Below are 25,037 nucleotides of genomic sequence, written 5' to 3'. Positions count from 1 at the left end.
ACGACAGTATTATGAAATGGCGATCAAAACCTAATTTCGTACAAAAGCATAATGTCATTGACTGAATTTCAATATTTGGACTGAAATGCTGAAAGCTGAAGTTGTTTATTAAAATGACTTAAAAAAAAGTCCACTGTACATGCCCTAACAAAGACTTAGGAACAAAGATGAAACTTCGTATTTATAGAAAACAATTACCCTGGTGTACAAATTCATTGATGTTGTCCTTCCCTTTCAAACGTAGCTGCTAACGGGAAGTGCGAGAAAGATAAATGCACCGTTCAAGGATCTACCTATATTACGCATGAATGTCGCTAAGGATGTGGATCAAAAATCAGAAAATCTATACTTCATAGATGCGAAAAACTGTCTGATTAAAGTAAACACCTTCACCAATTTGAATTAATTTTAGAGTAGGAATGGATGGGACCTTATTTTACGGGATACTAGCTTTCCGCCCGCGGCTTCGCCCGTGTGGAGTTTTGTCTGCCACAGAAAAACTTTATCGCGAGCGTCCCTGTTTCAAAAACCGGGATAAAAACTATCCTATGTCCTTCCCCAGGACTCAAAATATCTCTATGCCAAATGGCAATGCCAGATTTTGTATGGAAAGTGGCGTCTTTTTTTTTTCGCGCGGCCATCGACCAAACTTTGTTTTTTGATTACAAAATAGTGTAATAAACCAAACTTACTATGGCATGGATACCTCTAAACTCAGTCTAAACTGAGTTACGAGTATTAGAAGTTTGATGATTTTCATACTAGATTTGCTTTTTGTGCGCAAGTTTTGTAAGAAAATGCAACAAGCGATATCTACCAACCAGTCAATCAGGACATCATTGGGGGAGGCATATGTTCAGCAGTGGACGTCCTGTGGCTGAAATTATGATGATGACTATTCTTTTGCTTCCAAGGACTCGTTGGTGACAACCTTATCCAGGGCTATTTTAACCTGTACCTTCGTCACAGTCTGCGCGCCAGGAAACTACAATAAAACCATAACTTTCTGCGTTCGCGCACTTTTACTCTTAAAACCGCTTTTGTGGGGAAAGTTTTACAGTTTCAATACTATTCAGTTTACTATCGAAAGGATTTAGCAATAAAATTCTTAATAGATATACAATAAAAAGGAATATACATATAACTTAAGTTAAAAGACATAAATTTAGTAAAATATTTTTTGATCCATGGTTTTTATTTATAAAATGTTATGTTTTGGACAAATTGTGGACTTACCTATCTTTTGCAAATTTGGTTAAAATATCTTAAAGACCTTCATCATTCACTTCACTTAGGGTGGGTTGCACCATCTCATTTTAACTTTAACAAACGTCAAAAGTCTGACAAACTCCATACAAAAAGCACCGGTTATCGTCAAAGTTACGGTCAAAGTAGGTGGTGCAACTCAGCCTTAATGTTTCTCCTTAAACATCATAATGTACTTAATTAAAACGTTTTCATTAAAAAGCCTTCATTAACTTACATAAAATTCCATCAGATACAATTCTGTGACAATTTAAGACTATCCATCTTCCACCATACGCCACCTTAATGATCCCATAGACCAGGTTACTTGACATCCTTCCTACTAATGATCGTAAGGTGCCTCCACACTAGAACCAACACTGCGAACATTCACAAACTACGTGAAAGCTCGATACTTTATTTTTTGTTTTACTAATTTGTTTGTAAATAATTTTAATAATAATAAATAATAATAAATTTATTCAATAAAACAAAATTAGCACAAACAAACTGCAAAACTTAAAATAAATTTTGACATCAAAGATTTAAAGGTGTTCTCTGTAGTTAGACTATTTTACAAACTGATTCTAATTCCTAACATATTTCTGCATGACATTTAAAGTTCTGTTTGGTTCTTTGGCACACTGATAAGAGAGAAATAGAAGTTCTTGTCGTATTGATGAAACAAATCTTAAAACTCGATTCAATCTCAATTCCTCAGTCATAGGTTTAGTCTTGAGATAGGTATGTCTCTAAATACCAAAATATTTTAATGGGTTGACTTTATGCTTAAAATTGAAGTTTTGAGCTTCGTTAAGTAATACGCAAGCATTTCAAATCATTACACGTAACAGTACTCAGTGTGGTCGCACCATTACTGCGTACTTCGCCATAAAACCCATTAGCAACATAATTAATGCATTCCCAGTTTGCGTACGCGCATAGCTCATCGCGTAACGTCGCGGACGGCCGCGTATCCCGGCGAGTTGTACGTAACGTGCGTATGCGCGTAAAGATGGAGATAGGCCCTATAACGACGCCCTGTTTGAATATTGATGAGTCGAGGGAGAAATTGAATAATTCTTTGTTTGAAATCAAAACTTTTTTGATAAAAAAAATAGGACTTAAAAAGTTTTCATTCTTTAATATTACTCATTTTGTCTTTTGTTTGAGGTCAAAACCTTTTCGATAAAAACAAAAGGCTGCTCATATAGTTTACGTTCTGTTTTATTTTTTAATTTTGGCAGATTTAATTTTGTCTTTTGTTTGAGGTCCAAAACCTTTTCGATAAAAACAACAGACTGATGAAATAGTTTACGTTCTTTTTTTAAATTTTAGCAGATGTCATTTTGTCTTTTTTGAAATCGAAACTTTTTCGTTTAATTAGCCTAGCCGCAGACTGCATACTTTTTTTCTCTCGATAGTTTTAACGGATAGTTTTTATTAAATTTTATTAAATCAAAACACAGATAGTTTTCAGTTCTCATTCTGTAACTAAACTGGCTGGTATCAAAGGGAGTTCACCCGTTAGCTAGAAAATATTACTCTATGAGCAAAAATTTATCTGGAGGACTCCCCTGCCAAATATTATCGTTACCTTCTTGTTTGATAAGTAAATATAATAATGCAACGGACTTAGATTTAAAATTTAGTCGTCATTATAATCTTTCAGCAATAATTCCTTTTGTTTTCAGTCCTCGTAAGTATCTAAAAATAGATCCCTATCTACGAAAATAACGAGCTTTAACAGTCGTTACTTAGATTTTGTAGTAACAAAACGAAATTGCTTGTTACGTTGGTAAATGTAACGTTTTTGTAACAATGCTGTTTTTATGGCCTCTGTCATTTTTTACGCCTATTAAGACACAGTTTGGACTGTGAATAGCTTTATTAACAGTACATTTTGATGCTATCAAGTATAGGTCAGTTTTGGCATTCAAAACTAATGGCAGTTTGATTGAATAAGCTATTTGACAACATTAAAAATTATGTAAGAATTACTGACATTCGCATTGTTGTGATCAAAAGGTTTTTTTATTTTGCATTCGATTTTTTAAACAAACACAAATATTAAAATAAGACTAACAAATTGTTGATATCTACCCGCAATCCCTCTCTCTATCTAAGACTATGTACTTAGAAACTTTAAAACTAGTTTTTTTCCCATGGCTTCACACTCACGCGTGACATTCAGTTTGTCAAAAATCTAGAAGCCTATGTGTAATTCTAATGCATAGGTACCTACAGACTGTAAAGTTTTTTCAAAATCAGTGAAACAGTAACAAACACAGAAACATTCGCATTTGTAATTTAGTAGGATAGGATTCATACAAATTGATGATTAGGTATCCACCTGTTAACAAAACAATGCAAAACAAGCAAATAAAACAAAACAAACAAAACACAATCGTCAAGACGAGCACAAAGTGCATGCTGCAATTCAGCACATCTGTCCCAGACGTATCGGTCTAAATATAGACAGCACACTGAACAATGGGACAGTAGTTCCGTGGACAAACAATCTGAGAAGCTAGCAAAGGTTTTTTATAGGGACAATATTATTTGATCCTCTAAAAACTAATTGATCTTTTTTGTATGTGCACTTTTAAAAATAAATGATGTATTTTATTATATTTTATCTTTATATTAATTATTGGGTCTATATTAGTTGATCTACGGATAAATTATGAATGATCTTCATTTAAGGTAACATAATATTTATGTTTAACATACTGTTTTAATATTTGGTAAACAAAAATAATATTTGATCCTCTTTTTTAGTTATTGATCTTTAATTTTGTTAATTTGATGATTTTTATATCAAGTTTGCCTTTTAATATTGATCACCTAATAAATACATTTCGATCTATGCATAACTTAACTTTAAAATATATTTGATCTAACTAAAAATATTATTGGTTAATATTTTTAATTAAAAAATATCTTTTAATTTACGCGGTACTTTCTGGTTGAGTGACAATCGTCCGTCATTGGTTACTGAGTTGGCCAAGGGCTTAGCGGCCAATAAGCAAGCAGAATAGTACATTGCCATGTTTATTTAAATTACAAGTTTTGCTTAGTTTGGGACTAGAGGCGCTATGTAAAATAATTTCTTACTTCTGTCATCCCTAAACCCGACATCATAATTTTTACCTCTTTATTTTTTTTTTTCAAATCGCAAGGTTGATTTTCTCTTAGTATACCGATCTCGACCGTGATCAGTGACCATAAAGTCATCTGTCAACGGGTCGATTAGACACGATAAAAGCATTAAACGATATTTGTTTACTTTTAGTGCGACATCGGGTCGTAAGGACCTGATAAGTTTTTTTTTCCAAATATTTACTGTGTTTGACGAAACAATTGCAAAACAATATGTATCTTTCGTACTACTGAAGAGACCGAATATATCCATCCCGCACCAACGCATCCAGCACCTAAGGTCAATTCGACCCGATAACGCAGTGTGAACGTGTTAAGTATGCTTTTAAAAAAAATCTTTGAGCATCAAGTGCCTTTAAATAGTTTCCATTCTTTGACTACAACTTAGTAAAAATAAGTACCATAACATAATTATTTTGAAGATTATTTGATATAGACAAAAAATAATTTATACAAATCGAATTATTTAAAAAAGTATCACAATATTGAATATTTGGTGCTCATTTCTTTTATTTTTGAGGACCAACAAGTAACGATCAGATATAATTTTTACATCTCAATTATTTTTTGCGTAGTTCAAAAGAGATTAAAATATCGATCGATTTCATTTATTTTATGTCTCAAAGAAAGAGGATCAATCATTAAAATAGATGACCATTTAAATTTTTTTATTCGCCGTTTTTGCTAATTTAAAAAGATCATTTAAATACATGCCTTTTTTATACAGAACAAGGCAGGCATTTGACCGCAATCGGACCTGATTTTAAGGGAGATGCTGTCTAGGGATGGTACATATCAGTCCTGTAAGTGCTTATTCACTCTCTCCTTGAAAAGGACCGGATTATAGTTTTCGGGATAGACAGCAGCAGGCAACGAATTTCGGCCCCTAGCTGTTCCCATTATAAAAGACTGGCTGGTAAAGGTGAATGAGTTTCTCTCAACACTTCTAAGAACCAGTGGATTATATTATGTTGTCTCGAACTGGTGGTGGGACAAGCATTTAGGACGAGTCTAAGGCTGAGTTGCACGTGGACTGATGGTCAGATTCAAACTCATGTGACTTCAGGGCAGTTTGTATCAGGGCACTAAAGCTGGGTGGCACCATCTTACTTTAACTTTGACAAACGTCAAAAATCTACCAAACTCCATACAAAAAACACCGGTTACCGTTATAGTTACGGTCAAAGTTAGGTGGTGCAACTCAGCCTTAAAGGCCTGATGATGATAGCTTTTATCAAATATACTGGTCATCACAAAAATCGGCCCACCTACGTTTTACAGGAAAACTCGTTTCTACTGACACAATCATGGTGCCCCAACAATATTGGTGTTATTTGAAAGCCCAATAAATATCCTTAAAGAAAAACACATTTAATTTCTTAATAAACGATTTAAGAGCGTTNTTTGATTGATTTTGATTTTGTGCATGTATAAAAGTTCGCACATTACACCGATTTGTATCGGCCGATTCTTTATACAAATTAGCGTCGGGCCCAACTATCGGCCAACTAAAAGTTGGTGGTCTGCGCCTAGGCTTAAGGTAGCTAAGGGAATATCTAGTAGAAATATCTTCAACCCGTCTGTCCAGCTTGGGGAGTGAAGGCAAAATCCTCCATTTGCCTCTGGTTAGAGAGGGCCATTCACCTTCAAACTAGGTCGTTGTCCGACTATGATGGGAAGCCCACTCGAGAACCTTTCTTCCTTATTGTCAGCTCTTTTTGCTACTCCAACTTAGCAAAGTACTTACAGCATGCTATTCCAAGAGTGAAGCACCTTCTTTGGGTGTTTATGAGTGAAAAAGTTCACATTGAGTCTAGACCATAGAGATATAGAGAGATGCCAAATAATGCGCTGAGTTCGAAATTTACACACACAAAGAAATCAAAATATGTGCTTATTATCCACTGTGGTATCAGTACTCAACGTTCGAATAATATACTCAACATCAAATAAACCGCACCTTCCGCGACGCGAACTTTAACGATTTTCTTCTGACACAATCATGGTGCCCCAACAATATTGGTGTTATTTGAAAGCCTAATAAATATCCTTAAAGAAAAACACATTTAATTTCTTAATAAATGATTAACATATACCATAAATGTGACTTGAAAAAATACCTCACTTTGGGCCCACCTATGGGATCAATTAGACCAATTTTTATGGTTATAAAACCTAATAATGATCTCACGTGTCCTCTTTAACAGATTGATAGCGATTAATCCCAACTTAACAGTTTTATAGCCATAAAAGTTGGCTTTAGCGTAACTACCTATTTTTTGAAGAAGTGACTCTGGAACCTTCTAAAGACACATTTTTGGGGTAAAAACCTTTCCTTTAATGAAATGAAGGTTAGAACTAGGCTTTTAAATGGTGCCAATATTGGTGGGAAGTGGGGATGCATACGTTTGAAAATGCTTGTCGCGGGAGGTGCGATTTATTTGATGTCGAGTGTATTTGGTACTAGGCAAGCAATGTAAGCTGTTTACATCATGACGTCGCTGCTGGTATCATTGCTTTCACGAGCAATTTCTGTGTTTGGGCCTCGAAACTGGCCCCGCCCCCTTGTCACATCTCCCTTTAGTTTCTGTGATCTGTGGTCTAGACAATGCGAATAAATCCAAAATCAAGCAAACAATCGTGATCGGCATTAAAACACCCACTTTCACCACTTTTCCGGAAGTTTTCAGTCCTTAAATTACGTTCGGAAATTCCGTTAGTTGAAATGGCTTGCAATTCCGGTTGGTACGGTTCCATCAAAGGCGAAATACCTTCGGAAAACATTTCACTTTCCTCTCCGAAAACAGCGGATGTGGCAATGCTTAACGAATCGAACAAAAAAGGTCTTGCCAGTAAAATGAGAGTACATATTGGTAGGCAAATATGAATACGTGGAAGAAAATATTCGCTCAAGGACTGTATGGTTTTTTTGGACCGCGCGAGTCCGACTCGCACTTGGCCGGTTTTTTTGGATCTTATTTTTTGTATATTTGAATAATATTTTTTTACATATTTTTTAGAATTTATTCAACACACGAAGTACGTACTTTTCTTATTAATTTCATCCTGAGCTGACCATGAGCTGATGTAGGTAATTATCACTTCAGAAACAAGGCTCAAATCCCACAAGTTTACGCAGTTACTTGCCATTTAAGTTTCAATCAAAACACTTTCCTATGTACTTACTCGTATTTATTGCTTGTAAGTTATAGGAAATTGAACATCAAACTCTACTGTTTTCGGTAAAAGCACAAATTAATACTGTTAAAGTACTTACGGAAATAAACTCGTACTTATAAAACTGAATAAGCACGTAAATCACTGTATAATATTCATAATACAACCAAGGCGAGTCCCGTAATTCTATAAACGAAGACGTATACGAGGTGTACAAGTACGGTAATTAGACCAGCTCGACTACAGCGACTAATCACTAGTGTAATTACACCCTTATTCATGCTCTCAGCGAACGTTTGCGCCACTTGTTGGCTTGCTCGGGACTATAGTATAATATCTACCTTTATGATAGTGATTCTTACGCCTTTGCAGAAATTGACCGCAAAATGCAATCGAGCAAACAAAATCAACGATTTTGAAATACGATAGCTGAGCGTGACGTCAAATTTTAATGTCCATAGTAACTTGTATGGGACTCTGCGTGTCGTTCTAACATGACCAATGACGTCTATGTACTTATAATATCTTATCTGATTGATGTGATAATGCCAAGGCTACTGAAATGTGAGAAATAAAAAAACTTGCATATTCCCTATTGATAAGTTTCCAAAGTAACCCCACAATTTGATTGCATCTAACTTTTGGAACTTTAAGTTACGTCTCTAAAATGAAAACCTATTTGTTTCTGAAAATAACAAATGTATTAATGTCCTTAGTAACGACAGTAAGGACACGTGCACACTGTAAATAATACAAGGCTACCTTATCGGCTGCAGCGAGCTCTCCAATAAAGCTTAATTAATATTGTATCGACTCGATTCTTATCGAGCTGGCGGCGAATGTAAACATCGAATGTCGTAGTTGTTCGATTTATCATTCGATTTTAGGTTGATTGGAATATTTTGTGGCGTTTCGATCATGCAATTTGGGAATCAGTGGTTCCTAGAAAGTTTAAATTGACTAATTTTTGGAGGCAATTTTTACGATCGTGTTTTTTTCGATTTAAAGTACATACATAACATACTAGAAGTATTAAAAAAACAGATGACTCAAGGCCTTAATGTGATACAAACAGACTAGAAAAATTCTGAGAATTTTGTATTGATTTTGTGAATTGAGTATATTTACATTTAATTATCAATTTAAAAGGGTTCATGAAAACATTATTCTAAATTGGCACAATTTTATTATGGCTCTATGACTCTCCCCAATATGATTAAAAGCAAACTCTTATATCGCCAGCCTAAGCAAATATAGTGTACCCAAAAGGAACGAACCTGGAACAATGTGACCTTATAATTGAGTCGTAAGCAGGACCCAAAAGGGTGGCGACATCAGCGGAATTGTAATTGGTATATTTAAAGGGACTTTATTAAGATTTTCCTAACCTTTGTATGTGAGACCAGGATATATTAATTACGGAACGGTCGAAAGATTTTATTTTAACCTTTAACTACTGACGTGGGGGCCTCTCAGGCCTTGCAAAAGTCAAATTGTTGAATTTCTCCTCTCCCACGTGCACGACACACCCGAATCTTTTGGTACCTTCGAGTTTCATTGCGCCGAGACTGTCAACAACGGTGCACGTGATTGCACGCGCAATTTCAGTAGGTAAATTAATTTTAAAGTTTCTTGTGGGCCTCTCAGGCCCCCACCTCAGTATTGGCGTAACTTTTTTGTCTATAGTTTTCATTTAGTTGTCGTCTTTTCTTGAAATAATTTGAAAAAATCTATAATGTGGAGCCCACAGTACGTCCTCCGAGAGAAAGCGGTATCTCGGAAGTAAAAATAACCAGCATTTAACGAAAAATAGAAGAAAAGTAGTTTTTGGCACGTATGCTAGGAAATGATAATCCTGTACCTGTCTATCAAGATTTAAACGATGAAACCAAGTGCCATACATGTATTTTGAAGATTCAAATGAAATCTACATTTTAAAAATATGTATGGCTTCCTTCACTGAGCAAAGCAAGTTTATCCAGACTGTGTTTAATTCGCACTATTCGATGTGTGTAATTTTTTTCCCCCTATTTCATATTAGGATTACTGATTTATCAATAGCTAAAAAGACTATTGAAAATTAAGATTTTAAGTTGATTTGTTGAATTTATGAATATTTTTCATGATAACATTGTGAATCATGATTTCATGAGTTTTTTGCCAAAAATGCTACATGTTTTCTAAATATTGAAATAATACGTACTTATTAACAAATAATTTACATAGAAATCGTTTTATTGTATTTAAATATAACCACTGTTAATAATTATTAAACATAAAACCCTGAAAAGATTATATATTTTTTAATATAAGCACACATATGTACGGGCCTCTCAGGCCCCCACGTCAGTGTTTACGTGAAATTAAATCCACCTCAGTAGCTAAAGGTTAAGTATCTTTAATCAATCAAGACATTTCATCTAGGTACATTGGAATGCATTTAATAATTATCATTTCAGCCATAAGATTTCCACGGCTGAACACAAGCGTCCCCAGTGGCGTCATCCAATGATTTTCATATTGGCCGATTAGTAGCAGCCTGTATCCAGAACCTTCCTGCTACCTTTATGAGGTCATCAGCTGTCTAATATAGTCACTACATATGGTAACACCCTATTTTATCTCTATTAAATAAAAATAATACTCCTGTATACATTTATTACATTACCAAGTTAACTTTACATACATACAACAAGCTATCTATTTAAATGTCAGTTCATCGAACCCAAAGATTTACTTAACTTCATAACTGGAAACTTTGTTATCTCTAGCTTATTCAATACCAGCATATCGGCAGTGTATTGTCAGCGAGCATTTGCGGGACCATAAAACAACAGGGTTTGTCCCTCATAAATTATTTACAAGAATCTGTTGTGGTGAAACACCTAGGTGTGATAAAGGACACGCTAAAAATAGAACAGAATTCTATTTTTCAAGTCTTTTTTACTTGCAAATTTTCAAATTGAATCAAACTGAAAAGGAGGGTTTTTGAAGTCAAAATAAGATTTCGATTATAAATTAATAACGAAACGTAAGAAAGTAATTCGTTTTGTTTTCTTTTATATTTTACGTTTCATATTTTCACTTTTCATTGAATACCTTAGCTAACATTAGACTTCTCTGAAGCAGATCTTTCATATTGATTTCAGGTTTTTAACTTCATAAAAATATGACGAAGTCAATATTCGATCCGTGCTTTACATTCTTAAGGAAAGGATTTTCATATCCTTTCTTATTGAATTCCTATATCATGTCTGAAAGCCATTCGAAGGGTCAAGGGACTGTGGGTGTGCATTATAGGTACAGGTGCCAGTATAGATAAAATGTGAATTTTCCGTAATGAATGTAGGACTTATTATTTCGAATTTAGGGTTCATATTAAGATACTTTGATTTCACTTCATTTAATATCACTTGATGAAATAACCTTTGTTAACACAATAAAAAAATATCTAATTTTAGCTTATTACTAATTGCCTATACAAAACAGTAAGTTTACAACATGAGCTTAAAATTGTTAGCAGAGATATAATTAGCCTCACTCTAATAGTATTTCTATATCAGACTTTACAAAATCATGTCAATTTTGGATCCGAACTCAAGTTGAAAATTTTGAAATTATTAAAAAGCTTCAGCTTTCCTTTTTTTCTTCATTCTACAAAACAAAACACAAGTTAATTCGATTCTAATATAAGTGTATCACTTCGCCACACCATGGCGGCGACCTAATTAGGTTTCCTAGAATCTCTATAAATCTATTACTAGCATATCGGCTTGTAATTTAATTATCCGTTCATGGAACGACGTACGGTTTTATTTAGCTTGGCTTGGGAAAAACAAGAAATATTGATCGTGTAAAACTGAACTCTACATAGTTTAGTGTGTCATTTCCATTATTGTGCCCATCGTTCGTTCATTCGTTTCAGCCAAATAACATCTTGTATTGATTGACAAAGGCCTCCCCCAAAAATTTCCACAACAACCGATCATATGCTGCCGGTATCCAGGTACTTCCCGCGACCTTCACCAGAACGTTGGTCCACCTAGTGGGAGGCCTACCTGCACTACGTCTACCGACTCGCAATTGCCGCTCGATTACCCATATTGAATGGATTTTGGTAGAAATCAAGGAAATAAGCTAGCAAAAATATTCCGAATTGTTGTAAATTGGAGAGGGTTGTACCTATTTCTGCAGTAGATATACTAGTGACAGTGGTGATGATAGTAATGATTAATTCCTCCGATCGTGTTGGTTGTACTTAATCACTACAGGAAGAAGCTCAAGTTTCGTTTCAACCTCAAGCTTGGAGTGAGGCTTTAAACATTTATTGCATCTAAATTTAACTGAGATTGCGTCGAGTTTTGAACGTTGTTTTGTTAATACCTAATAGACCTTTAAAGACATTTGACAGCTCAGTCAGACCGACCGCTTTTACGTAATACTCTCTGAAGGTAGGAATAATATTTGTGTACATGCGGTTTGGTTGATTCAAGGAAGGAACATGCGCATTGTATTGACCAAACAAGAAACATACACAAAGTAATGGAACACATTGAATGTCTTGGAGAATTCAATTCTCAACATTGAATCATAATGTAGCTCTGTTTACATAATTGGAAGATATATTAGCACTTCTTTATTATTTTATATAGGTACCTACTAGCTTTCCGCCCGCGGCATCGCCCGCTTGGAATTTTGTCTGTCACAGAAAAACTTTATCGCGCGCGTCCCTGTTTCAAAAACCGGGATAAAAAGTATCCTATGTCCTTTCCCGGGACTCAAACTATCTCTATGCTAAAGGATGATGGGCATATTGGGCGTTAAACCAACAGAAACAAAAAGTATACTAAATTAAAGATTAATACTAGTACTTCATTTCATAGTACGACAACAATCCTGAAATACGCGGGGATACGGAGATAGAGGTCGTTGAATATGCAAAGTTTCCATAGTATTTCACATCACATTAGGGTAATAAAAATAGTATTAGGTCAATTAGATTGCTTTTATCGATCATATTGAGAGTATTGTATCATATCTTACTATCGATTTAGTAAGTATGTATACCGAATAAATCATAATCGATTATTCGATTGCAATAATCGATTATATTGCTGAAAATAAGGAATTGAATTAACAATCGATTAATCGAATTGTTAATCGATAAATCGTTATTTGGAAATATCGATTAATAATCGATTCGTGATCGTAGAAATCCCATTGAAACATGACTGTGTTCATGTCATTTCTCTAAATGGTACCTAGGTATGGTCCTACGCTTATAATGTAGAACATGGTTTAAATATACCATTTGTTGGCCCCACTCCTGAACTGTTGGACATAATAATGGATAAATAACTTAATGTATTCAAAATGTAAGTAGAAAAGTATATTAATTAATAATATTTTTTGTTTGCGCAATAAAGCACCTATTACTATTACACATTATGTCAATTTCCAAGCAAACCCGGGAGTTTTTGGTAGTTATTTATATGAAAATATATTTCCGATATTAAGTCCTAAGTTCCTAACAAATAATAGTAGTTACATTTCTGTTGGTTTTACGCCCAGATTCCATAGAAAAGTGCCCATCATCCTTTCATCAAAATCGGTTCAATGGTTTAGGCGTGAAAGCAAGACAGACAGACAGAGTTACTTTCGCATTTATAATATTAGTATAGATAATGGACAACACGCATAAGTTGTAATATTAAGTTAAATTATGACTTAATTTAAAGTTTAGATCACACACATTACACTAGTTTTTATTTCACCTCAATCCATCCAGTATTACCGAAGATAGAGCCTCGAGAAGTTTACGGACTTTTTAAAATTTTCAAAAATTTCCAATATTCGCGCGTGACGTCACAACATGATTTTGCAGCCCCCGCACGTTAACCCATTTACCACTTTTTGTCTTTTTCCAACTAAAATAAAATTTTACCTAACTGACAACTGTTGTTAGTTGTCATCGTTCAATCACATTTCAAACTAGGCGCTAAAAAAGTAACCATTATTATGCCACCTATTGCCAATTTCGTGCAATATGAAGCCATTTTTATGCACTTAAATATAAATTTTCTGGAAAAATAACCAAGTTTGTGTCTCTGTGCTCAATAACGAGTAAATAGTCCAGTTATTTGTTAACATTTGTTAGGCCGTGTTGCACCGTCTTACTTTAACATTGACATCAAAATTTTGGATGTCAAAAATCTGTCTAACATAAAACACCGGTTATTGTCAGTTAGGGTCAAAGTTAGGTGGTGCATCTCAGCCTTAGTGTATTTTAATTAAATTTAATACAAATAAGGATGACGAAAATAATCGATAAGTGATCTCACTCGAATATTTCTTATAGTAGGTATACAAGATGTCGAACAAATGGTTACTTACTGAAAAAGTGCTTCATGAGACAACATGAGTGCTAGCAAACGGCATCAATAAATATGTTTAAGAACGAACTGAATCTATTCAAAAAACCTATATTTCCAGCTTTCATACATTTAATACAGTTACAAACAAACACGAAATCAATGGTTTCTGAGAATTCTGAGTGTCTTAATGCCGTCCCCTTTATCTGTTACAGGAACAGTAAACAGTTTCTCGATATCTTGTATAATTAAAAATCAAGTGAAATCACTTATCGTTTCCACCCTGTACCTGTACTTTTAAAAATAATCTCATTTTATACGTTCATTTATATAAGTATCTACAATACAAATAACTAACCAACTTAGTTGACGTTTTATAAAACTATTTGTCTAAGTGTCATCGAGCGACCGCTGGTGGATTTGCCATTTACCTGACCTACCCCTTTATTACTAAACGTTTAATATCAGATGAATAGTTACGCACCAATTTCTTTCATTCAGTCGTCAGTAATTGAACTTTCGGAAAAACATGACGAAGCGTTGTGTGACCATACAGACGCTATTCAACTTTTATTAGTAAGGAAGAGTATATTTTATGTTGGTAGAAACACAATAGCATAGACTAATGTTTTGACACCCTGTTAAAATTTTTATTAGTCATTTATTTTTTCCTGACCAAACAGATACCATAATAATATCTTTTATCTATTCTACCCATATTCTGTAAGTAAAATAATAAAAAGTTTGAAAAGAAAGAAATTACAAGTCCGATTTACCTAAACAAATAAATTAAAAATACTTGCGGATCAAAAGTACTCAATCATACTACAATTTACGAAAAAATCACGCGTGACGCATATACGTCAGTGGGCAGTCAACTGACATAGACCCGGCGTCTACGAGTGCCAAAGCACGACTGATTTATGCCATTTGATGCACCCGATTTTATAGTATTTTCAAATTAATTTTTCATTTGAAGATTGAAGATAGATATTTTTTCTTTTTCACACAATAATAGTACTATGTTTCTTCTTAAGTATAAAGTAGTTTATGTTGCCAAATGACTTTTAGATTATGAGATGTGACCTGTTTTCTTGCAGTAATTTTCTCGAATTTTGACTATCTTAGACATGATAAAAATGCATTTTAATGAATTAAACATCAAAATTTTCTCAATACACTTTCTTCTTCAGGGTATGCTTATTCTAATGAATACATTCTATCTTCTTACTTAGAAATAAATTTGTTGTAATATTAGTTCAAAGTTGTGCCTTCGCGAGTTACCTGGAAATCGGGCTTTCGAAATTCGCTGTTTTCGTAGGCAAAAATCCAATTTGAACGAGATTTTGTCAATAGACATTCCGTAAAAACGTATGATAATTACGATGATATAAGTCAAAAGAAGCTATAACAATAAATTATATGACTAAAATCATTTCGAAATCTGCCAAATTCTCGATTTCTGCATGAAAAACGTGACAACGCTCTTAAACGATTAACGTATACAATAAATGTGACTTGAAAAAATACCTCACTTTGGGCTCACCTCTGGGATCAATTAGACCAATTTTTATGGTTATAAAACCAAATAATGATCTCACGTGCCCTCTTTAACAGATTGATAGCGATTAATCCCAACTTAACAGTTTTATAGCCATAAAAGTTGACTCAAGCGTAACTACTTATTTTTTGAAAAAGTGACTCTGGATTCTTCTACAGACACATTTTTGGGGTAAAAACCTTTCCTTTAATGGAATGAAGTTTAGAACTAGGCTTTTAAATGGTGCCAATATTAGTGGGAATACGAAAGTTGAAAATGCTTGTCGCGGGAGGGTCGATTTTTGTGATGACCAGTGTATTTTAGTCGCGTTGGTGAAACGAGTACTATACTGATGCCACTGGATTTTCCTACATTGTTAGTTAACTCTAGCTAAACTAGGTCGCGACTATTGTGTAGACTGAAATATCTTTTATGTCACCCTTTTATTGGTGGAACTGTTTCGTTTCCAACGAAAATAAACGTCTTTAATTGGGCAAACCGTTTTAGAACGGCTGTTGCACTTTTAAAATCTAACTACCGTTGCTGTTCTAGAAATACAAAGGATATGCTCCTGAGATTTAGACAAAAACTATACCTAAATTGGACTTGATTTCAAATAAGAGCCAACTATACATTGTCGGTTTTCTATGATAAATAAATAAAAACAAAGACAAAGCCTCAATGTAATGTTTCAAGAAAAATATTTGTAAAACATTTAAGTTAATTAATTATTGGATTGTATGTATGTGTACCGAGCAACAGTAATTTTCATTGTACAATGCCTTGTTTCATTGTAAAGTAAATTCAATAATTGTAAACTCAATATTGCGAGTATTTTAATATGGTGCAAATTATATTATAACGGTTAATTTTAATTACAGTTTAACCAGTAATGTAACGTTCTCGGATTAAAATCGACAATAGTAATGGTCTGCTACGGTTGAGTTTTTAAGCCAAAACATTCTAGAAAAAGGAGCATAAAGTATACCTAGTATTAGAAAATCAACCCATGAGAACCTTCAATTATGGTGTCCAACAAAGGGGCAAAAACCAAGGAAGCTTGCAGTAAGCACTGATTTAGCTGTGTGCACCATAATTTTGCACCGCACTGCAAGCTTTGGGTGTGCAATTACGTATAATAAGGCAAATACACGAGTAAAATCTATACTTTTGAACTATCTACTTTGAAATTCCACTTGAACTATTTTTAAATTCATTATTGACTCGTGTTTTCTTAAAACATATACTAGGTACGGATACTATGTAAGAAATATTTATTATTTGAATGCGAAAAGCAGCGTGTGTACCTACAGACAAAACGCTAATGTGCAATAATCCTAAATCATTCTTAACAACCATTATTTAACGACTTTCATATACGAATCAGAAATAAAAGAGCGTACAAAATTTCATAATTTCTCCGCTTCAAACGCATAATCACATCAAGTGGTATTAATGCAAATTGCTCTAAGATTTGAGTGGAAATTCATTAATATTTATGTTTAATTGCTATGTGTTGTTGCTATGCAATGCTTGGGTGGTTTGACATGAAGATTGCATGCTCCGAGATCTCCGAATGTGAATGAAATGAAAAACTGAAACGATGAAAATAATTTTATTGTTATAGAATGCTGTAATTTTGTAATTTTTGCGTTGAGTAACTAGACACGGATGGATGGAGGTAATGGGTTAGCAGTGTGTTTTAACAGTTATTTATATAATTGGAGAAATAATTGTGTTCTAATATTCGAGCTCGGTAACTGGCTAGCCGTCTTTAAATTAAATGCATTTTTCTACAATAATACGTGGATCGTTTCAGCGCCTGTTTTCTTTCATGATATTCTGTATCCCGCTTTGTCCAGGATCTAAACAAACAAAAAGTCGTATTCACAAACATTACTATGAGGTCTCACAGTGCGCGTGGACGCACAGGGACACGCGAACCAATCACAGAGCTCTATTCAACGCTGTGCGTTCGATTTGCTGCTTTACTTATAAGCATCGTTCGTGAATAGGTACGGGCCTAAGATACACATGTAAAGGATCCAATCCAAAAAATGCCAAAACTGAGTTTAATATACCAAAGAGGTCGTAAAACTATTTATATTTTTCAGGTAGGAAAAGATCCTAGTGGAAAACTTTCTGTGGATTAGATCCTTCTTGGATCCTTTCTATGTAACTTTGTCTATAATATATACTAAATTACCACCCACCATTACCTAACATACTTGGCATAAATCCCAACCTCCTATATTTCGCAGCTAGTTAGTAGGTGCGTGCAAGTTGAACCACCGCTTAACGGAACTGTACGCATTACGTCTAACTGCGCTAATCCGCGTTAACCGCCGGTCAAAGCCTTGTTAGCTGAGTGCACCAGTAGCAGAAAGGCTACCTACAGAGTTGCTAATAAACTCGTCGTTTAATTTTACTCTTTTACAATGCGAACAGCTAGGGACTGGAATTCGCTGCCGGCTGCTGTCTTTCCTGAACACTATAATCCGGGCCTTTTCAAGGCGAGAGTGAATAGACACTCACAGGGCAGATACTAGACTGCATCTCACTTTTTAACACCAGGTGCGATTGCGGTCAAATACTGCCTTGGCTTGCATAAAAAAAACTATGTTTACGAAAGTCTTGACACACCGCACTTAAAAACCCCTTTTTTCATCGGAAAATGCTTTGCGCATACCCACTGGCCGATGGGGTAGGAAAAAGGATTGGAAATAGTTCTAACTGGCACAGGACAAGTTTTCCAGAGTCCGTGGGAATAGTCCCACCATCTCTATTCATATTTTTTTAACTGTCCCGCTAAGCACGTAGAATGCCTTATAGTGTTCGTTTCAGCCAAAATACCGCCCACTGCTGGGCAAAGGCCTCCCCCAAAGATTTCTATAGCGACCGGACCTGCGCTGCCCGCATCCAGGTTCTTCCAGCGACCTTAGTGATTCTGCTAATTTTCATTAACTTTAAGTAGGTACAATAGGGACAAGCTTCATTCCTTATTTTTTCAAGCTAACAAAACTGACGTTCTGTTATGTATGAAAACTGCAGCGATTCCCAAAACAATGATGTTTATGATTTTAGCACTTACTCCGGGAAATAATAATATTTGGACTGATTCTGGCGTTTGTTGTTGCAACATCTGGATGACCTGAATGTTAAAAAAGCATGTTTGACTTACATTGATCAAACTGCAAAATTTTTAATCACAATTTTTTTATTAATCTCAACTCGAGTACGCCATTTTTCTTGTCGTCAAAGGTTAATGACTACTTATTGTTACCCTCTGAGGTTTTTTTTTTCAACTAGCAATTAAATGCCTAAATGTAAACAGTAGGTACATGTAACTTGTGCTCTATATTTCTAGCGCTTAACTCAGTGCATAATCGGTCAAAACCACTTTTGACTGATGCCCTTGGGTCAATATCACTTTTGACAGATTTTTCCAGTGGGTTTGAACTAGAGCGTAAGTCAAAACCAGTACATAAATTACTTATTTATTTATTTTTCGTTGTTACAGACTACCTCACTCAACCAAAGAACAATGCGTAGAATCTCGCCAAGCAACCCAGTGAGGCGCTGTCTCTTCCCATCAGAAGGTGATGACGAAGGTAAACGAGACAATATTAATAACGTCTTCCAAGAAATGTACAAACAAGAGGCAGAAAGGGCCAAGGAGCAATGGAACTATGATACAGAAAATGATGCCCCCTTACCCGGCAAAAGACCGGTCTATTGGAAAGGCAAAAACGAAAACGGCGTTTGGGTTGGCGTAATAAATGATACAGACACGGATGAAAACGATGAGACAGACGAGGAAAACAAGTCAGACGAAAATGAACCTAAAGAAGAAGCAGCAATGCAGCTTGAAGCTACTCCAGCTCCTAAAGCAGCAGTAAAAGAACCCCCTACTCCTACTAGGAAAAGGTCTAGGGAAAATAGTCCCACTGACACTAGCGCTAAACGCAAACTAGATCTGTAAAAAATAGCTGTTGTTAATCACAAGAACTTATTTACGAAGAAAATTACAACAAAAGTTCCAGTAAGGCCTTGTGTACTTACAAGTAAATATTTGGCTTTAAATTGATGACAGGAATATTTATCTAAGCATTAAATTGCACGAGAAATTATGATGCCATGAGGCTTTTATGTATAATTTTCTGGGATCTCAAAATTTCTATATTTTCGGTACAAGATGCCCACTGGAGAGTTTGTGTTCCAATGATCTCAGACACCAGAAATACGCTTCGAACCCCTCTGTACCTATCGAATATACATACTTTACTTCTAATGTAATGACTATACCGAAGAATTCCAAAACTCTAATAACTATGAATATTATTATTTTATTTTTACGCAGATGCTCGTTTTAAATTATATTTTGTCCTATTATTATCTAAATTATGTATTTTATCCTACATCCTCCCTTATTATCATAATTTTAAAATACTTGAAAACGTACTACCTACACTACTACTCGTACTACTACGACGGGGGGACCCAATTAAGGCTCAAAAAGCGTACTCTTTCTAAGGCAGTTGGATAAAAAGACTATCATCCTTTCCACCTTCCATGACCAAGTTTATGTAATCAATAAGTGATAAATGTGCCACTATATTGAATATGAAATATAGCAAATGGATACCAAGAATGAATGGATTTATGTGAAATTAGTTAGTGATTGTATGTATCTTATTTATTATTCGTAGCTTATAGATTTATTTTTAGATACTTGTACGAGTAATGTAAAATCGATTCTATGAAATAAATAAACGGCCCGTCATTTAATAAATGATGCTCAAAACTAGATTCAATTCCAGTTTTAATTTAAGACAGATTTTTTATCCTTTTGTAGGTCTATTCCACTTTAAAAACTTACAAAAGTTCCACTTTAAAGACTCCAAACGACATTAAAGTGTCCTTTGATCACCTATGAATAAGAAGTTCACTTTGATCACCTACGTGATCTTATCCATAGGTGATCAAAGGACACCACAGTGTCGCCTTGAGTCCACTTTGATCACCTTGGTAATCAAATCCAGGTAATCAAAGTGGAATAAACCCTACCAACCGGTCAATAGGGAAAATTTTGGGCGAAGCTATGTGCAGCCGTGGACATCCTTTGGCTGAAGTTAAAATGATGAATATGAAAATTGAATTTCAATATTCAACTGAAATCTATAGATTGATGAGTCTTGAGCATAATTCATTCCGTAATATTTTTAATTTATTAATCTTTTATAGATTTAGATTATGAATATTATTAATTTATGAATGTCAAAACATCATCTATGTAGGAACTGGATTGTTTAAAAAATGTGTTTTTTTTTATTTTATAAGCAAGAATTTAATACTAAAATTATGAAAATGAACTGACTTTGATATCTTTTGATTTAATTGTAAAAATGATATTGAGGACGATTTTGGACACCGATTAAATTTAAAATGTATAAAAGTATATTTTGTATAAAAGTAGTAGATTTATTAAGTTCATAATGAAATTAAACAAAGGACAACAGGCTTTATATTAATTAAGCAGACAGATGTTCTATCATTTTTTTTAAATAAATTAATGTTACAGATACTTTATTTATCTAAAAATAATTTCGCATAATATTCCTTCAATTTATATCTAATAGATTTTTTAAATCATAAATCAAATAATTAAAAATGTCCTTTGATAAGACTCGCCTGCACAAATTCATTCCTATTTATTATTATAATAATAACAAAATTAATACATCACATGTATAGCTAAGAAATGTACACAACAATATCTTAAAGTATAAGAACTTAAATGTTAAAGGTATATTTTATTTTATTAGACGAAGATGCAGATGGCAGCATCAAGCTATACACTATGGCATCTTATGACGTCAAAATAGATGCTATTTTGAAACAAAAATCTATGGCCTAATGTGATTGCTGTACAGTCAGCGTCAAATAGTTCGTGACACCCAAAGTGGCCAAAAAGAGGGTTGTTTCCTGGGTAAAAAAAGCAAGAGTTTAAATCAGTCCGTCAGTTAACTTATCAAAAAATACTCGACACGTATTTTTTATTTTTTCAAATTAATGAAAATTTATAGAGGTAAAGCGCGCCAAAGATCAAAAGAAGAGAAGAGAGGTCCGTGACGTCAACGACTGCTTAAAAGTGTAGCACTTTCTGACGACACGCGCAACTTCAACGCACCATAACTTCGTAATTACTTGTTTAATTGACAAATAAAAATATACGTGTCCAATATTTTATGATAATAATATAAATAGATGGACTAAATTTTTTTTAGAAAACTAACCTAAGTTTTGCGAACTTTTGGTTACTTTGGGTGTCACGAATTATTTGACGCTGACTGTACCTAACACTCCTCTCTGTTTAGTCTATGAGTAGGTCACATATAAATAAATACGCTTATCAAAGTTCTGTGGTCTGCAGCAGAACATGTAGTGCCATATTAGGGCCAGAATGCAATTTAGACTTTACGTACCTATTTGTGAAATAAGAAGAACGAAAGTCCTGTTACTAAAGTATGATATTTGTTCAACGAGTTATTATTTGAAGTAAAATTAACTGGTTTTTCAATTCAAATTGGCAAACCCTCGAAAATTCCAGCCAGTAAGTATTAAACGAGTATATTTAATTTAAATTATATAATATAAAAATATCGAGTGATGCCATGGTTTTTGACGAATATTCTTGTATTATTTTTAAATAACATATTATATTTTACAGCTGTACCCCAAAGTATGTTGTAGAAATGTTTAGTGTAATGCAGTAATTGCATACGGATTTTTAATAAAATAAACACGATTAACCTAACATAGTAAATTAAATTTATTTATTAAAAAATTGTAGAAATAAAATATTATTTCTAGAATATTATGTAATAGTTATCATGGTAGGTGATTGTAAATTGTAACCATGCGAATGTATGTAACACACAGACTTATAACTTTATTAATGCTACATTTTGTACATTCAAATGTATTTTTTTGAGTTTTTAAATACATAATATAGTTATTAGCCATAATATTATACCATGTTTGACTCATCCATTCTTTTTGTATTTGTCTTTCTTTTTTATAGTGCAATCATAGTTTTTATATTTATTAGTATAATATTTATTGTTGATTAAATTATTGGACAAAACGTTTTTGTTATTTGATAATTTTAAGCCATTTAGCCTACCTACCCTACAGGAGGACGATCTAATTTAGAGAATTTAGAATCGAACCCGGGACCTCTGCGTCTGAAACAGGTAGACTTACCACTAGACCACAGAGGCGGTTTCATCTGCTTCTTGGTATATTTCACCTCTTATGACATCCATGGGAAGAGTGTTGGTGGTCCTAATCCCATTTTACTCTGCCGGAACCATAATGCTTACATCTAAAATACGCAACACAAAATATTAATTTTTAATTGTTTAATTGCTCGTAAAGCACTCGCTCTCTAATTACACTGGCCATAGACAAGGTAATAACTGCCTCTATGGCCGCACAACCATAGACCACACCGTTAGTAACTTGTAATTCGTTTCACGCAACATAAACACTTTTGGTGTTGCAACACTTGCAAGTCGACGACCTTGTTGTACAAAATGCACCGATTGGTGTTTCATCGGACTCAAGAAATTTTTGATAATCTACACGAATATTATACAGAGATAAGATTTGTATTACTACTGGACCGATTAGAGAAATTCTTTCACCATTAGAATCTTATTTTTTTCCAATGAACTTAAGCATAAGTTTTTTACACATACCGAATTACACGGGACTATTCCCACCTCTCTTTCCCACCACTGCAACTCCTGTGTAGCCAGGATTTACAGCTTGACCACCAATAAAAACCCAACCAGTAAAGGTCAAGTTTACCGAATTACACATCAGCTGAAAACTTGCTGGCGACTTGAAATGAAACAAATTAGCGCAATCGGGGCCCTGGTTAAATATTTAGTTGGTGTGCTATCATCCATACATCCTACTTATTGTTTTAATTTCACTTTCTTCTCCGCCAAAAGCTTTGATTCATGACTTCATAGATGTGATTTTCGGACGGTATGCAAGCATCGTTACTTTAATTCAACACCACAACGGAAACGCGTTCCGTTAACGATAACTCACGCCCGAAACGATTGAGTTCCTCATTCGGGACGACTACAAGGATTACACTTTTACTGGATATGGCACGTGAAGCAATGAGTCATCTATGTTATGAAAAGTTGCAGCCGTTCCAAGGGCCTTAGTTTTTAACTCCTCTTATTTTCTCATTTTCTTTTTACATATGTAATAACTTTCTCCTGTGATGTTTTGATTAGTGATCATCAAGCTGTAAATACACGCAAAGTTGGTAAACTTTTAATTTTAAACACTGCGTACATTTAAGGTAGACATTTTTTGTTGGATAGCCCATTTATTGAGGCTTTAGGCTATAATAACTATAACATTAATAGGGGGGCGGAGAAATACTAGCTGTAAAGAAATTTTTTTGCAAAAACGGGGAATATAATTCAAATTGGCTGATAGTGACTTAGTTTCTTCCGCCACTTCTTCTCAGCACCAGCCCATAATGTTGTCCCGAAGTGATGACAAGCTATATTTGGTTCGTGTTGAGTTTAAGAGACCTGAAAAAGGCATATGTACTGAATAAACTATTTTATTTATTTAAATTATTTTCACGCGGGTACAGTAATATAATATTAGTGTAAAATAAAAGGGTCCCTTCCAGTAGCCAGTGGGTCCTTGTAAAGCGACGGTTGGACCCAGCAGGGCGGAACGACAGGATCCGACTGACCTTCGATGCACACTTTACTACATGCACTTGTACTGCTTGTAGGATAAGCAATAAACTGTTTTTTCTAATTTAAATAACGTTATTAAGTTTTTACTTTATGTCACAAAGGGATTTGTGAAAAGTTTGGGCATTTTCACAAAAAAATCAAACGCTCGTTGAATTTATTACTACTAAATGTCAATTTAAACTACACTGGTCATCACAAAAATCGGCCCACCTACGTTTTACAGGAAAACTCGTTTCTACTGACACAATCATGGTGCCCCAACAAAATTGGTGTTATTTGAAAGCCCAATAAATATCCTTAAAGAAAAACACATTTTATTTCTTAATAAACGATTAACATTACACAATAAATGTGACTTGAAAAAAGACCTCACTTTGGGCTCACCTCTGAGATCAATTAGACCAATTTTTATGGTTATAAAACCAAATAATGATCTCACGTGTCCTCTTTAACAGATGGAAGCGATTAATTCCAACTTAACAGTTTTATAGCCCTAAAAGTTGGCTCAAGCGTAACTACCTATTTTTTGAAGAAGTGACTCTGGATTCTTATTTTTGGGGTAAAAACCTTTCCTTTAATACTAGTATTATATTATCTGTGCTTTAATGAAATGAAGTTTAGAACTAGGCTTTTAAATGGTGCCAATATTGGTGGGAAGTGGAGATGCATACTTTTGAAAGTGCTTGTCACGGGAGGGTCGATTTTTGTGATGACCAGTGTAGTTTTCAATCTACATTTAGA

The 25,037-nt window shown here is 34.3% G+C and overlaps 1 protein-coding gene across 2 annotated transcripts in view; it reads left to right on the top strand.

Moving 5' to 3' along the window:
* The window catches only part of LOC114350651 (uncharacterized), a 51,750-nt gene extending 30,863 nt beyond the window's left edge, over positions 1 to 20,887 (top strand). For both annotated transcript variants that reach the window (XM_028301519.1, XM_028301520.1), the window contains exon 2: positions 19,016 to 20,887. In XM_028301519.1, the coding sequence (XP_028157320.1) occupies positions 19,040 to 19,477 (438 nt within the window). In that variant the 5' untranslated portion in view covers positions 19,016 to 19,039 and the 3' untranslated portion in view covers positions 19,478 to 20,887. The remainder of the gene's footprint in view (positions 1 to 19,015) is intronic.
* The last annotated feature ends 4,150 nt before the right edge of the window (positions 20,888 to 25,037 follow it).

Source organism: Ostrinia furnacalis, unplaced genomic scaffold, assembly GCF_004193835.3.
Source record: "Ostrinia furnacalis isolate ACB-3 unplaced genomic scaffold, ASM419383v2 OfSCF0932, whole genome shotgun sequence".
Classification (NCBI taxonomy): domain Eukaryota; kingdom Metazoa; phylum Arthropoda; class Insecta; order Lepidoptera; family Crambidae; genus Ostrinia; species Ostrinia furnacalis.
Note: the sequence above shows the minus strand (reverse complement) of the source record. Positions and strands in the feature narration are given on the sequence as shown.